This window comes from Eublepharis macularius, chromosome 1, assembly GCF_028583425.1.
Source record: "Eublepharis macularius isolate TG4126 chromosome 1, MPM_Emac_v1.0, whole genome shotgun sequence".
In the NCBI taxonomy this organism is placed as follows: domain Eukaryota; kingdom Metazoa; phylum Chordata; class Lepidosauria; order Squamata; family Eublepharidae; genus Eublepharis; species Eublepharis macularius.
Genome location: NC_072790.1, coordinates 54,286,936 through 54,304,211, shown reverse-complemented (window position 1 = coordinate 54,304,211; position 17,276 = coordinate 54,286,936). Strand labels below are relative to the sequence as shown.

General features: G+C 42.1%; 1 protein-coding gene across 1 annotated transcript; it reads right to left on the bottom strand.

The window, feature by feature from the left end:
- Positions 1-3,340: 3,340 nt before the first annotated feature.
- On the bottom strand, positions 3,341-16,879 carry ADI1 (acireductone dioxygenase 1). Its single transcript, XM_054987944.1, has 4 exons — positions 16,716-16,879; positions 11,251-11,370; positions 5,785-5,964; positions 3,341-4,150 (listed from the first exon to the last, which is right to left on the bottom strand). Exons 1-4 carry the CDS (start codon positions 16,833-16,835, stop codon positions 4,028-4,030), a joined length of 543 nt encoding a protein of 180 aa, XP_054843919.1. The 5' UTR covers positions 16,836-16,879; the 3' UTR covers positions 3,341-4,027.
- Positions 16,880-17,276: the final 397 nt, after the last annotated feature.

Here is a 17,276-nt window from a genome sequence, read left to right as displayed (position 1 = left end):
CCGCAACTCTTTAGCGGGGAAAGCCACATCCTATGAGATTCTAACTTTACTACGAACTTTCAGAACATGGTCTCAGGCAAACAGGACAGTACTCACTGTGGACAGGCATACTTTCTTCTCTCCAAGATCATGTGGATTCACTCTACACGAGACACTTGGGCACGTGTTCGGCAAGTGCTGGGAGACACAATGTTAGCCGGGAAGCATAGTTTTTAAGAGCCAGAGCCAGCGGCAATCACTCCGGAAGGGACAGATTTTCTCACAGCCCTCCGCCGCCTCTGGTATGCAGATCTGTCTCCCCTTCCGGAGCCTTTGCCCTACCAAGGCTTGGTTAATTCAAAGTTTTAAGCAATGAGGGTGGTAGGGCAAAGGCTCTGGAAGGGGAGACAGTCCAGCATGCCAGAGGCGGCAGAGGGTTGTGAGAGAATCCATCCCCTCTGGAGCGATTGCCGCCGGCACTGTCTTTTAAAACTACGCTTCCCAGATAACACTGTGTCTCCCGACACATGAAGAATACATCAGAAGTGTTGTGAAGAGAGACTGTCAGAAAAACTGTTTTGTGCAGTCAAACTAAAACTTACTATGCACGCTGCTGATTGAAAGGCAGATGTAATGTCACAACCCCACTCACACACACCCTGGCTTAACCCAGCTTGCTATTTTTTTAAAAAAAATAAGGTTTTTAAACTTTTAATCACATAAATATACAAGCTGTGATTTAAACAAGAAAAAAAAGCAGACAGCCCACTTGAAGCCCAGGAGAAGCAAAGCCAATGACTAAATCAGTGTTTGATGTGGAGGCAAATACATCTGTTGATTGCAGTGCGGAGCTTGGCTCACCCCACCAGAAAAAATAATATGCTGACACCTATTTATGAGGATGTGGGTACTCAACTCTTAATTGCCGAGCACTCCTGCTTCTTTAGAGACTGGTGATTTTCAAACTACCCTCTGGGAAAGCCTGTGGTTCCTTGGAAGCAGAAGTGCAAACTGGCAACCCGGACAACAGGTTTGTCTGGAACTTGGCTGACACGGCTGGTGAGGTGGAGCTGGAGGTAGCCCGTGAATACCACTGCTAAGTGACTGGCATCCAAGGGGGGAAATGCCCCACTTCCTTAAGAGCAGGCATAGAGAGGAGGCATCACAGGAGGATGGAACAGAACTGTGATGGAAGCAACCTACACGGCCCCTGACATCAGTATCCCATTCCTTTTGCTTACTTTTCATTGATATCCTGCTTTTCTCCCTAATGATAGCCCAAAGCAGCTTATCATAGGTAGATTAAGCTGAGAGATGGTGGTGATCAGTCCAAGCTCGCCCAACGAGCTTCGAGAGCAGAGCAAGGATTTGAACCTGGTTGACTCAGGTCTTAGCCCAACACTACCCTCTATGACATGCCCATTCTTCCCCTTCCTGTGGAGGACACTGCCAGCCAAGTTAGCAACCTTATCATTCAGTGTGGATCCCGCTCTACACTGCCTCTCAACACCTGCTGATGAAGATACGGTGTGTGGGTGGCGGTGGCTTCCTCTTAGCTGTAGTTCTGCAGTGGCCAATTACCACCACCGTTTCTCACCATACCCAGCTGGGCTTAAAGCAAAACAATTCTCTGTCTTGCCAATCTGGCAGCTTTCAAAACAAAGGCAGGCCTTCACCTCTACCCTCTGTCAGCCAGATGAAGTGAGCAGAGGTGGTCAATTCTCTATTGAGTTTGGCATACTGGATAGCAAGAATAATTTCGTGCCCTGTAAATAGGATTGAAACGGGGTAAATCCACACTGTCACCAAGACTGACTGCCAAACAGCTATTTGCCTATGTGATGATAGTGAAAAGCCAGGATGCAATCCTTACTAGTACGATCAAGTCTGACAAAAGCAACGATCCCCCCCCCCCTTTGCAATATGGCTTTTCTATTATTCCATCATACGACATTCCCAGATTAAAAGAATTCCCAGAGCCCTCTAGAGCTTGAACCTGATGAGCCCTCGTTCTTATTCCATGAGGCTTCTTACACTTTTCAACCAGTCTAAGCTCATATAGGCTTTAACATTCCACTGCAGCGCACACATCAGGCAGTTCCTTCCTGTGGCTGCCTATTTTTCCTTGGGTCTCTCCGGGGAGGCTTCCTGCACTTGACGCACAAACAGATGGCCTAACCTTCATTGAACTACATAGCTAATTAGTTCCTAGGTCCCACCTTTCTCTAGCAAGTGAACTGCAGGACAGGCTTGAGGGCCTTGCTCCTCGTTGCCCCCGACACTCACCTGTCACAGGTGACTAACTGAAAATATCAGCAGTGAAACTAATGAGATGGAAAATCTCAGCAGAAATCCTCATTGTGAAGCGCTTATCTATAAGACAGATAAGCACAGAAAATGCAATCCAGGAACTGCTTTATTAAGAGCACCCAAGCCCCGCTGAATTCAACAGCTTCTAGTTTTCACTAAATATGGACTAGATTGGGCTGCACAAGTCGAATCCTGAACCCCGAGCAAATTCCTTTCAACTAGGGAGTAAATCGTTCCTGAACTTGAACTATAGGGCTGACAATTCATTCACTGCAAAGTACTCTCATTCGTTTCAATGGGCCTACTCTGGAGCAAACTGATTGTAGACTGCAGCTCAAAAAAAAAACTAAACAATGCTCATTTCAAAAGGCACTTTTTACCATATCTATTAAAACTATGCATTTGAACAGAATACACAGTATGCTTGAAGTACTATAATTCGGTGCACAATTTTAAAGATCAAAAAATTGCAGCTATATTGCTGCAAATGCTTATTTCTATGGACAAATCTACAGGGATTTTGACTACAGAAGTACCAGTAGGTGCAGCTGCCTAATCTCCTCCCCCCCCCCCAAAATCTGGTTTGAATGAAAGAGGATATGTGCAGTAACAGGGCTGGCTGGATTATACCACCCCCCCAGATAACTTTGTTCATCTAAATATTACAGATGAGAAAATTAGGTATGATTGGGAAAAGATAAAAATGCAGCTGGGAGGTTGCAGTCCCATGTACACTTACACAGAAGTAAGCCCTAATTAATTCAATGGGATTTACTTCTGCATAAGATCAGGTATTGACCTGCGCATTGCATAGTTGATAAGAGCAGGGACATCTGCTTCACAGGTCTGGTAAGTGTACCACCCATTCATACCACTGATGGGATTAATTGCAAAACTCCCTACTCTGATCCAAGAGAAATGGGATGCCTACATGTTCCCTTGGATGCATCTTTTGTCCACTCCCATACTGCCAATGCACTAGGTTTGAATTCTTGAGTATACAATGCAGGAAGCCCCATTACATAAGGGAACATGTTTGAAAAACAGTGGGTGCAAGTCTAAAACGCAGCATTTTTTATTAAAACACTGCAAAAATAAAGTCACAATAATTATAAAGTATAAAAGAGTTTTCAGATAAGGCAGGAAATAACCCAACAAGACTGATTTGCACACCAGTTATTTGTAAGAGAAAAAGAGAAAGATTGATATCCTGAGCTGATCTGCTCCAGTTTGAAAAACTTCACTACAATTAAAAGTCTGACTTACACAGAGCAAAGAAACCGATACCAATTCTTTCTGCTCAGAATATGTAACAGATCTTTTATCTTCTATTATTAAAAATAAATGAGTTTATGACTGAATAAGTATTTTGCTACATTGGAAAGTAAAAGGATGAATAACAAAGGACTGATCAACACTCTACTGTATCAAACTTCAGAGGAAAATTAAACATACAACTAAACATAATTTCATGAATGAGCAGGGAAAACCCTTGAAATAAACCAAGGTGCAATACAAACCCACAATCCGCTCTTGTACTTCGAAAAAATTTAACCATAATCATATGGTGATCAATAAAGGATGAACAGTTCAACACTCTGTCCCTAAGCTTTCCCTGCGTTAGAGCTGCAGGAAACCAAATGCTCATATATAGCAGGTAGTGTTAACAAAGCAATTTTTTCATTTGTACTTTACAGAAGTTGCAGGGCAATCTTGAGTGTTAAGCCTTCCTAAAGGTTTATTGAAATGCTTGTGCTAAAAACTGCAGGTACTGGACCCGAACCGGAAAGTGATCAGCTGGCCTGTTGTAAGCCGTCCACACGGGTTCTCCAGCAAACAGCCGCATTGCTTTCATATAATTCTGGAGAAAGAAATCAGAAAGCTTCATGATTAACCTCCCGTGGAAGAGGAAGGAACAAAGCACAAAGATATGAGAAGAGCTGGGTCTAAGTACAAAGATTAACAATAAAGTTTTACTCAAAAGTTTCAAAAATAACCTGGATTGTAGAATCTTGAGGTTTTTACAAATACATCTACGCTTTCTAACATAGGTTGGACTGCAAAGTCTAATCCACATTGCCAAAACAGATATAAGGGGGGGGGGGGCGGTTTATTTTGGAATAACTAATTTGGAAGTCGCCAACCTGATCACAATGCCACATACCCATCCCCAATTAGAAGAGACTTAAATGTGATCACACCTGCACTGGTGGCTAACAGTGCAATCCTAAACAGAGTAACAACATTCTAAGCTCCCTGCCTTCAATGGACATAGAAGAGCATAACTCTGCTTAGAATTTTGGTGCAAGTCATGTAATTTCTTTTCCCAATTTTTTCCAAAAGAGTAATCGTGTTAGGTCTATTATAGCATGTTCATAGCCAAGAATCTACTTTATACGGTAAATGAAAATAGAACAGACTTTTGCTTATGAAGTTCAAGCTACGACTACCTGTTTGCCTTTTAGGTGAGAACATGGTTATGAACATGGTAAGCACTGTTCAAACAAAGAGCATTTTTACAACCATTCTATACAAGATTTTGGGGACATACATAGGAGCTATTGCAAAATTACTCTGCACAAGCTACATACAAGAGAAAACATGCAGGGGCTTTATTTTCATCTCTTCAGATTGATTTTATTTTTGTGATTAATAATCATCCTTTCTGAGCCTGTTCCCTTTCTCCAAGTCCTCACCCAATTTGACTCCCCGCACCCACCACAAAAAAATCCTTGCAAATCTTATTTCCTGATTTACTTTACATTTTTTCGCCTTTCAGTTTTGGAAAACTGAACAGCAATCTTAACAAAATGAAACAATTTCTCCACTAAATGGTTTATATTTAGTGCTGTACTAGAAACTTCTTCAAAGCAAAACCCACGATCCTGGAATTCTGTTACTTTATAAAGACATAAAGATTTTACCCTGTGCATAGGAAAAGCAGTAAGACAACTGAGCTAATTTGACAAGATGGCCACCAGTCAGAGGTATCAAAGTGATAGCTCCATGACAAGAAAAACTATCCTCAACTTTCTATATTCACAACAAGCCAAGTGAACAGGAAGAACAGATAGATCTCTCAAAGGTTCCATTGGTTAGTTGCCATGGTAACACCAATCCCTTACTAAAGATGGATTTTGTGACAAGGTTAGAGACGGTCCATTTATCCATAACAGCAGCAGTACGAAAGGGCAGAGAAAGAACATGTACTCTAATAACTATCCCTATCCTGAACCTTTAGGAATTGATTTCTAACCTGAGAGAGTTTGGAAAGGCAGCTTGAAAGGAGAAAGATTATGCCTGAAACTGGGTTGCTTTATGCTTGGATTTTGGATCGAGATGCACAACACCTACCAAACAAATGAAAAACTCTGCCCAACCCCACAATATCTTATCTATATGTTTCCAATTTAGCTGTTTGCGCTATGGGTCTTTAAGAATTTTGTTATTAATATGCAGTTCTATCTGAATGCTTTAGAAGAAGTAATTTCGTACAGATTCATCCAGTGTAAATCGGTGATAGATGCCAGCAGGGAGTGTGATCATGTCTCCTTTTTCCATGGCGATTCGAATCCATTTGTCGTCTTTATCACGAACGTCAATATATCCACTTCCTTCCAGGGTGTAGCGAATCTCATCATCCAGGTGTAAGTGCTCTTCATAAAATATTTTTATCTAGGAAAGGGAGGGAGGAGAGAAGGCAGCTTTTCATTTTGTGAGTCTATTATTAGCAGAAAGCATGCATGGCACTGTAAGGACTGCAAAATGTTACATCCAATAAAAACCCAGAGGCCCCCTTTAAATGAACAGAAAGCATCGCTTTTACGTAGAACGTTTAGAGCGCTCCAAGCATTTCATAAACATCACAGTAATATCTACAACTGCCCAGCAAAGTACATCCCATATGGCAGATGAGGTTAATGGCTTACCTAAAGTCCACTCATAAAATCAATTACATTTTATTCCACCCTTTCTCCAAGTGGCTCCCTTTGTGAGGCATATTCGACCGAAAGGACAAGCCCAAAGTCATCCAAGAGCTTTGTCCTAGTTCAACAACCAAACCACTACTCTAGTTATTAGGGCTGAGAAATTTTCCACCTCACACTTTTTCCCTTCTGCTACACCAGCTTTAGAATTCTGACATGATATAAGGAAATAACAGGGTACAGTGTCCCTATGTCACCAAAAGTAATCTTCTTGGGACTGTGGGATCAGACATTAATCCCAAATGTTAGAAGAGACCTTATCAACTCTCTCCTGGTGGCAGCTAGGAGTGCAATAGCAACCAAATGGAAAGACCAATCTCCACCTACTACAGAACTTTGGTTTACAAAAATCTGGAACCATTTGATAATGGAAAAAATAACTGACAATCTACATCAGACGGAATATCAATCTTCAGGATCAAACTTCTGGGAAAAATGGATCCCATTTTACGAATTCATAGAAGCAAGAGATCTGCAACCTCCCTCTTCACACCACTCATTGTTAATGTATTAAAGTTGAAGCACTGTGTTAATATTTGTAAATGCAATGTATTATATTGGTTTGTTGTTTGATTATTGTTACAGTTCTAAAATTGAATAAAAATATTTTTTAATAAAAGAATTCTGACATGATAGCATGCTGGATAGTGACTAAAAGGGTACCCTTCTCTAGACTGAATATTTCTCTGTAACTTGGGAAGTAACACATGGATACTATAAATTTTCCTTAGGTACGGACCTCTCGCACCTACTCAGATATTGCAGATTATACCCGCTTGGGTTTGTGGGCTTAAATCCATGGTTTGGACCTCTCAGGTGGGATGTGGAGTTCCACCTGCTGGGTTGCAAGTCCTTTAAAAGAGAGCCTTTTTGCAGCTTTTTTAAAAGGCCTGCTGCAAGTACATATATAGAGTTAGCACGGGCATAACATCTGCCTGCACACTGAGAACCACTGAGAGACAGTCAGCGAATGCTGGACAGTGTTCCTCCATGACACTGGCCTTTGGTTTGTTCCTCAATATGGCACATCTCCTGGTGCTCAGCTTTTTTGTCTCTTATGCCCAACACTCTGCTACCCACAGTACTGTCCTTGAGGCCAGAGATGTCACAACTCTGGCTCTCCCTCTTCTTGTCACATGACTTTGATGTCAAATGACTTCCTATATAAATATTTGAAGATCAGTAGGTCCTGAGTTGCCATATGGTAGTTAAAGATGGGTACAAGGTTTCAGAAAGTTTAAAAAAAAACACACTTCAGATTCTTCATCACTTCCTTTTTCAACTGGCACCCTAAATCAACAATTAAACTGTCTCAGATTCAAACCCCAGCCCCCTCTATACTTAATCCTTCATCAGCATTTTCATATTCTGGGGTGGGGTGTGTGTATTGCCTATCATATGTCATTCACTGCAAAGCCAGACAATCTTCAGGTAGAATTGTGAGCCTGTGGATCAGACTATTAAGACCTTTGATCTTTATAGCACTTCTGTTGAGATCAATGCTGACCTTTAGGACAAATCGTTCTATCTAGTGGCATTAGTTTGGCTGCACTTAATGCAGCCAACTTCCTAAGCAACTCAAGGATGCACAAATACACTCAGTAAAAAGAGTCTCCCATATGAACCTATTTGTCAGCTCCAGTCAGCTTCACAGGCCTTGTTTCAGGTGCCGCCACTATCTGAAGCTAGATAAGTGGCAACCTGAGAAAGAGCCAGCTTGGTCTTTGGCTCAGATACTTTGGACCTTCCTCTCCAGGGAGATTCGCCTGTCTCCCTCTGTCATTTTCCACCTGTGAGTGATAATTTTTGTTTGTTTGTTTTATTTGGCATACCACCAGTAAACTCTTATTGGCCTCCTCCCTGGGTGTATGTGTATTTGTTTACTTGTTTATTTCTATGTCTACATCTATTTATTTATGTCATTTATAATCCACCTTTCTCACTGAGACTCAAGGTGGATTACACAGTGCGAGATTAGTACCGTCAATATAAAGGACATTTCCATAAACAATGCCTCAGGGTAAATAAATACAAGTTTACAAAGACACAGTATTAGCAGGAATCCAATATAGAGTTGAAGAAATGTTGAAACAGAGCATAAGCAATTCTAGGATTGACATTAAACAACATATAATTACCCAGTAGGATCATACCTGAAACACAGGTAGCACATAGGAGCACATACTTAAAGCAACAGATAGGATGTAAGGCAACATAGTGATGAAGTATGCGATCCCTAACTCATTAGCAAAGCATTGAGACCTCGTTTAAATATGTAAATGTTTTAAATGTCTTATTATTTGTTGTTCATTGCCTTGGGAACCCTATTTGGACGGAAGGAGGCACATATATGTTTTAAATAAATACAAATAAATAAATTACATGCATGTACCAGAGTCTGGACTAACTAGAACACAACACAACTCTTCCTCCTCCATCGTTCTTCAAGATTCATCTTCAAAAAAGATTCTTCAAGACCCCCTAGTCAGAATTTAATGCGTATAGCTCCATCCTTATCTTGCCCACTCAGCTGCATCCCAATTTCTAAATTGTTCATTTATCATTCTCCAACTATCTTCTCTGCCAAGGGTGCCACATGGGTGCCACATGGGTGCCACACTGCAGGGTTTTCAAGGCAAGAAATGTTCACAGGTGGTTTGCCACTGCCTGCCTCTGTGTAGCAACCCTGGTCTTCCTTTGTGGTCTCCCATTAGGGTTTCCAGCTCCGGGTAGGGAAATATCTGGAGATTTTGGGGGTGGTGCTTGGGGAAAGTGGAGTTTGGTGAGGAGCTGAAGCTCAGCAGGTGATAATCCCACAGAGTCCATTGTTCAGAGCAGCCATTTTCTCCAGGGGAACTAATCTGACAATATTGGGCTAGCCTGGGCCATCCAACCTAGACTGTCATCTCCCTTAGAAGATACTACTTCATTTCTTTAGGTATCCTGGTATGTGACTGGTAACAAAGAGCAGTGGCAGGCGGGTGAAAGAGCAAGACTGAGGCAGAGAAAAGCCTAACACTGTGGGAAGGAATTAAAGTAGCACCAAATCCCCCCATTTTTCAATGATACAGTGAAACCCAAGCTTCAAGTTTATGTTTTATTTCTGTATGACTGCTATAGAGTTCCTGCTAACAGAATTCCTCCCTTGCCAATCCAACCGACAAGTGTTTTTCTCAGAGTAGAAGTACATCTGTTAGTTGGTATTCTTATTTATTTATTTATTTATTTATTTACTTGCTCCATTTATAGTCCCCCTTACTCTCAGAGACTCAATCCTCGGCTAAGAAGGAATCACCTGGAAATGGGCACTGATCATGTGGACCAGCATGGTGCAGTGGTCTGCGTATTAGACTAGAATCTAGGAGGCCCAGGTTCGAAGCCACAGTCTGCCAGGAAAACTCACTGGGTGACCATCAATCAGCCTGACCTGCCTCACAGGGTTGTTGTTGTGAGGATATAATGAAGGAGAGGACAATGACACTGTAAGCTGCTTGGGGTCACCACAGGAGAGAAAAATGAGGTTTAAATATCTGAAATAAAATATAACCTTTTAAACAACTAAGAAAGGAAATTTTCCTGCAAACTCCTCCCACAGTTAAAAGCGCTTTTCATCTGAGGAAGCCATAAACCTCGTCCCAATTTCTCAAGTGTTCAGTCAGTTTCAGACGTTAAGGAGGTGGGGAGGGAAAATCTAAATCGAGTGATTAAAAATGCAAACTTCCAATGGCTGAAGTTTATTTTAGCTTTTGAGAGGTTTCAGCTTAAAGTGCTGGCAAGTGAGAATACTCCTCAAACATTTTACATATATGGGGAAGACATGAAACCCACTGAAATTAACTAGGCAGGTAAGTTCCTTTCACGGACGAATGAACTAATATATTCTCAGCATGTAAAAGGCATCACCCAGACAACCAGGCAAGGAAAAGAAGAAAGCTGCTGTTTTTTGAGAAGTCTCAATAATGACTTTTACAAGTACCAGATGATTTGTTGCTTTAATATATCATGTGCCAAGGAAGGCAGTGACCAGCTACACAGAAGTACAAGGCACACATTCTTCTGTCAGTTAACCATCAGGCTACAGTCCTCAGATTGTATTGTGTGTGTGCGGGCACGTGCACATATGCACACATCTCACTCATGTTGGTGCAACTCACAGAGACAGATCTAGATAAATTAGCACAAGATACTTAATAGTCTAGTAGTCACTTTATGTTGGATTTGATCATATACATCTATAGAAAAAGAATCACATTTTGTTTGAAATCTTGAAACACCTGCAAGCAACTAGATCGCCCATGTAAAAATACATTGCCATTCCTCTTCTATGTTATTTATCTTCAAACCATTCTCACTAGCCTTGGTGTGCCTATGCCACAATACATTTTTTAGAATGTAGTCTATAAGACACTATCAGCAAAAGGGTGAAACCAGGAGCTTATAACATATTCATGTACTGTAGCATCAAATGATGAATGCATACGTGGATGAGTTGCGGAGAAGGAGATTTCACATAATCCACTATAAATTATAACACCTTTTCAATGAGACATTTCATATATGTGCAGACAACCAAGTGCTGATTAACTGTTGTCAACTTTTTCCAGCAACAGTCCCATCATGCCAACAACAGCTGTATAAAAGGCAGAAAATAAACATCTAGAAATACAGCATGTGCAGCTTATCCCATCTACATGCTAGGAAAAGCTGGATTTCAGACTGTCACACAGCTGCTAAAAAGTCCTTCCAGAGGGAATAGCTCAAGATAAATTACAAGGCAAACACACTCCCTTCCTAGTACAGAAGACTGAACCTGCCATTTGAACAGGCCAGAACCACAGGATTCAACCCTTAGGGAAAGAGAATCCATTGCCCAAACAGCAAAACTGGAAACTTTTTAAAATTAGCACATTCCCCGAGTGGTGAGTTTCATCATTTGCAACCCTTCCACAGCCCAAACGAAGGCAGAATTTATTACCTTCTCTTCATAATCTGGCAGTTTATCTTTGTGTATAGTGATTATATCCATCCAAGAGTAGTTATTCTCCTTCCGAATTTTTGCTAGGTCCGGATCAGTCTCATAGATATCAGCATCGAGCTGAGGAAGGATGAAAAAGCTGTGCTGATTAAATCGTTCAAAAATGAGATAATCATCAGGCATTTCAAAACCCTTTTCTGAGGGCAAAGCACTTAAGCTGTTATCCTCGTTATTTCCACTGCACAGGTGAGGAAATAAGACGGTGCAAGGCCCAATCACAGAACCCATGACTCAGCTTTGATTCAGGCTCATGCTTCCTCAATCCAAGAGCCAAATGTTTCAGGTGAGCAGCCATATTGGCCTGCAGTAAAAGAGCAAGATTCAGGCCCAGTAGTACCCTACATATGTCCCCTTCTAAATGTATGTGAAGAAGGGAGCTTTGACTCTCGAATGCTCATGCCCTGGAAATCTAGTTGGTCTTTCAGGTGCTGCTGGACCTGAATCTTGCTTAACAACAGCCTGCATACTGATGCACACAAGATGCCCTGTGAGCTTACTATAGAGTCACTCTCACCAATTTTGGACAGGAAACTTTCAAACTGAATCATGCTCAGATGCAAAGTGCTGATTCGCTGGTCCTTGTGACAATCATAAAGCCCCTTTTTTTACCCACCTCCCCAGCCGATGGTGCAAAAGAATGACTTAGTACAGCCAGTCAGAAAACTGCTTTCCACACTCAACTCAGCAATATTTCCAGTTAAAGAATAAAACCAGATCCAAGTTTTTCTAAAAGCCACCAACTAACTTTCTGGGGCGTGACAAAAAGTCTAAAAGCCACCAAAAAGCCTGCCCAAATCATAGGTTGCATGTAAGGTTGCCAACAGCCTGTAGAAACAAGCCTGTAGAAAAAATATCTTGTCCCTTTAACAGAGGCTTAGCTGGATATTATTTGCCATGAAAAGCTTCAGCTGCCCATTTCCACACATTAAGCTATTATTGAAGGGACAGGACATAGTTCTGTAATCGTGTTGCAACCCTAGTTTCAACTGATGTCCACCATCCCTGGGTACACAATTGTGGGAGAAAACAAAATATATCAGCAAAGTAATCATGGAACCAAAGTAATGGATGGGACTAAAACATGATGCTGCCACAATGCTACCCCAAGCATAAGAATGGATCTTGGCCATATCTATGACCCTTAACTTGACATAAGCATCCATGCAAACACATTTCATCAAGAAGCAGGACTATTCACTCAACAAATTCCAGAGGGAACTATTGGTAATATTATTTATTTGATCACTGGGACTTCTACAAGGAATTAAAATAAAGCTGGTTTTCCATAATAATATTTTTTTCCCTCCAGAATACAGTGCTACCTTTAGAAACCCCTGTCCATCAGGAACTCTAAACTGTTTATATGAAGTCCTGTTTTGGATTTCCCCACAGGCAACCTGCCAACCCTGGCAGGGCAGCTTTCCAAAACAACAAATTAGCCTTGATAGGGAAAGCAGTAGGAACTCGGCAAACAAATGAGATTAAATTTAAATGCTGACAAGAATCAAGGGGCCTTCATTGATTATTTTACAAGTTTAATATACTACCCAGGCCCCAGATTAACTGTATTTGCTCAATAATTGTAATAGTTCCACCTTCAGGGAAGCGGTGAAGAGCCTAGAGAATATCACGAAATCTGGCACCTCTCCACTCCATGTAGTCATCATAACCAGCAATTTGTAAGGATGTTCTAGTGCTGAAATGCTGGGGGTGGGGAAGAGATCTAGGAACTTTTTTATAGTTGTGTACTTAAAGGAATATCCTCCCCCAAATAGCTCAAAAGCCTTTCACCCTAGAGGTATCATGCTTTGTTATCCAATCCCCTCTAAAATAAATGATGGGATAGACACAGCATGTAAGTACAGCCTTGTACGTAAATTCTCAAAAGTTGCCAGTCTATTATTTTTGGTTAATGAGCATGTCATTTGTGGCTCAAAACATTTTGTTATCATTGCTGATGATATAATTATTTAGAAAACTGATATGCCACCTTGACAGAAAATAAATAAATAAGTGTGTGTGTGTGTGTGTATTTGCTTCTAGCTCACTTCTCCAGATAAATCTGAAATTGCTTAAAACAATTCCACTGAAAGTTTAACTCAAATGAAAAATAAAAAAGAAACAAATGGAACAATTTCAGTACAACAAAGAATTCACTGCTAGAAGCCCCTTCTGCACCAGGGACATAACTCCTCACTTTCCCTGAAATCAAGCCAAAAGGCAAGGAATTGGCTTGTACATGGCCATTTACCCCTCTCATTGGAGCAGTGATGAATTGCTGGCAAAGCTCCGTTCCTGCCTCCTTCTCTTTTGCCCCCAAGCATGATACTCCACCATGGGATAAAAAGAGAATCTAAAACCCGATTATTCCTGATACCAGATATTTAGCCCCCTCTACAATATCCCCACCTGTGCCAAAGCAAAAAGAATAAAAAGGGAACTTCCTCTTGCCTGCTTTCAAACCAGTGATTCCTTGATCCTGTGCTGGATTTAAAAAAAAAAATTAAGAGGAAAGAGGGGAGGGAGAAGAATGGAAAGGAGGGGAGAGGGAGTGGTTGACTAGATGAGAGTAGCCAATCACAATGCAGTGGGCTGGCAGGGAGCAGGAGAGGGGGTAAGAGGGTGGAACACCAAAAACAGAATAAAGAGCACGCATGGGGAAAAAGCAGACTGCAAAGCAGATTTTTTTTTTAAAAAAATCGCGGTATAAGCACTCCCAGGAAAGCTGGGGGAAAGCTGCATAGTGGCCAGAGTGACTATCTATGGCGGCAAATCTGGTGCAGTCAAGAAAAAAACGCTGCAGAAAGAGAACTGAACTGGCAAAATACACCTGTGCGGACTCGGCTTCAGTTAAACAAATGTCCTTCAAAGAGCAGGGTTTTGCATAATAAAAGTGTGTGAGAAGACTTAATGTTATTACATCTTACTTACTAATTATCCCCTATATATATATAGTATATGAAGACTGAGCCTTCACTGGTGCCAACCTCATCTAGCAAATCAAGGGAACTAACAGAGAGTAACACCACAATCCTAAATCCACAATGGGCTTAGAAGTGTGTGATTCTGTTTAAACTAAGCTGAGAAGAATATATATGGAAGAGACGGTTCTTTTAGTGAAAGATTACCTCCCAAAGCAGCTCATGTGACAATATTACCAAAAAAAATATTTAAAGCTGCTTTTTGGGGAAGGAATTGTCAGTGGATTTATCCTAGATTGACCAACATGGAGGAGGCCACAGAGAAAGGGAAGGAACTAGGCCCAAGCACAAAGGATGGGGCTTGTACTTTGGTATCTACCACATAGTGTAGGAGGCTACACTAATAAGGGCCAAGCTACATGTGACAGTGGCCATGGGTCCATCTTGTGGCTGGCAACACCATTTTAAAAGCAGTTCTAGTTCTTTAAAAATTGCTGCGGAGCCCTAGATCGGATCATGCACATGGTGTGGCAGCCCCAGGAGCTCTTGTCCATCTAGCTCAGCATCCTGTTTTACACAATGACCAACCAGACGGCTTCTAAGAAGCCCACAAACATAAAGGCAAGAGCCATCTATAGCTGTCTCCCTCTTCGGAGATACAGTGAATTTGAACATGGAACTATTTTGCAACTACAGACTAACACAGCTAACTCCTCTGGATCTTTGAACGTGGAGGCTCCATTTAGCTATCAAAGCTAACAGATGTTGATGACAAGAAAACTGAGAGATCTGGACTCAGGGCAGTTCAACACAGACTGGGAGAAGCTGAAACAATACCTGGAGAAGAAATGGGAGGTGGGAGGAAAACTGGCAGTTTGAGAACTACTGAAGTACTGAAGTAGAGGGGGGAGACTTTACCGGGGGGGGGGGGAGAAGAGATAAATGTGGATTAATAAGCAGTTAGACTAATAGATTGACATATATATAGATATATATAGGTTAACAAACAGAATATAGATAGAAAATAACTAACTATAAGGATTAGATATAAGGATTGATTAACTAACAATATTTTCCTTTTTTGGTAAGTTTTGTAAAATGTACCAAACTGAATGTCTGAAGATACAGAGGAGTCAAATTGATTGACAACGTGATGAGAGATATATAGAATTATTACAAAAAGATAGAATGAGTAATATATAGAGAATAAGTCAAATTGTTTGATCTAAATGAATGTATGATTTACATGGTCTATGATATATAGAAATATTTGAAATTGAAAAATGGGATAAATTGTTTATCTAAGATGGAAACAAAGACTTACAGTTTGGGCATACAATGTTAAAAATAGTTAATGATGTACTGCTTAGATTAACGGAGAATATATATTTGTTTTAGATAGAGGAATCTAATAGAAGTAAGGGAAAGGGGACAAAAGCTGTTGGAAGTCAACAAAAGGGGGGGAAAGGGAGGGGGTTAGAGATGAAAAAATTGGGGAAAATTGAATGTAAATGTAAAAATAATGGATTCTAACCCAATAAAAAAATTTTCAAAAAAAAAAAAAGCTAACAGATGTTGACAGACCTATTCTCCATGAATGTGTCAAACCCTTTTCAAGTCTCTAATGTAAACAAAAGCAGAAGTCCAGAAGCGCCTTAAAGACTAACAACATATATGTCAACATGAGCTTTCATGAGATGCAATGGGGAAACTCACTTTCTTTCTTAGATGCAATGGGGAAAAAAATATTTTCCCTCCCATTTATGGGGGGGGGCGGGAGATTACAGGAGGGAAGAAAACGGAAATGATGAGTCAAGAGAGGCCTGGCGTCCCCTTCCATAATGAGGTGAGCTCTGACTCACACACACACACGCATACCTTTAAGGTGCAACCATCGGACGTCTACTTTGACGCAAGATTAATACAGCTGCCCCTCTAAAACTCTCTATATAAGCAGCCACTATCCGTAACATTGTGCAAGTTTCTTTATCAAGTCTGCCCTGAATCTATTTCATTGGTTGACTCAGCACTATGATAGGGGCAGGACAGTAGGGGGAAGAGTGGCCGCTCTCTCCACACCATGTAATGTTATATATTCCTGGCGCGTCCTTCCCGCCACCATCTTTGTTCTCTGGACTAGAGACCCGAAGGCTATTCCCGCAAAGGCGTGCCAACCCCTTGCGCCCTGAAGAGAGGCAAAGGCAGAGGGCTGCCCGGCCTTATCTGGAGCTCTCAGGGCCTCTCCGGCGCTCTGCTCCTGCTGTTTACTTTTCCCCGAGGCGGCAAAACAGCCAGGCGCTCTGGAGTCACATGCGCCTGCGAAGCGCCGCGATGCGCACTCACATGGCGCCGTTTCTACCCCGGCTTGGCTCACGGCCCCACTCGCCGCGCCCGCCCCCAAATCTGGCCTCTTCCGCTTGAGAAGAGACGCCGCGCAGGAGCCGAGCCAGCCTCCAGCAGCCGCTCCGCTCCCCGGTCGCCTACTTTCCAATAGAAAACGCCCAGCCGCCTCAGCTGCTCGAGGCTGACGGGCTGGTTGGGCTCCAGGCGGTGCGGCTTCCTTTGGTCCCCCGGGGACTCATCCATATACCACATTTCCACCATCCTGCTTCCTCGCCGCTCAGCGTTTGCACGGCCTGCGCCGCAAAAGCACGCCTCCCCACAACTCCACCCCCTGAGGTCCGGCTGCCTACAAAAGACAGCCCGGATCCTGCCCACAGGGAGTGACCTATGGAGCTCAATGGGAGCTGCTTCCCTGGAAGCAAGGAGCGGCTGGAGCGATACAGTTAATACGCGCAGCCTTTCTCTGTGTTGCCAGTCTCCAGGTGGCGCCTGGCGATCTCCCAGAATCTCAGCTGATCTCCAGACTGCAGAGATCAGTTCCCCCGGAGAAAAGGGATGCTTTGGAGGATGGGCTCTTTGGCGTTATGACCCATTGAACCCCCTCCCCTCAAACCCTGCCCCGCTCCTGGTTCTACCCCTAAATCTCCAGGAATTTCTCAACCCGGACTTGGTAACCCTTCTGTCCCATGTGATCCAAAACTC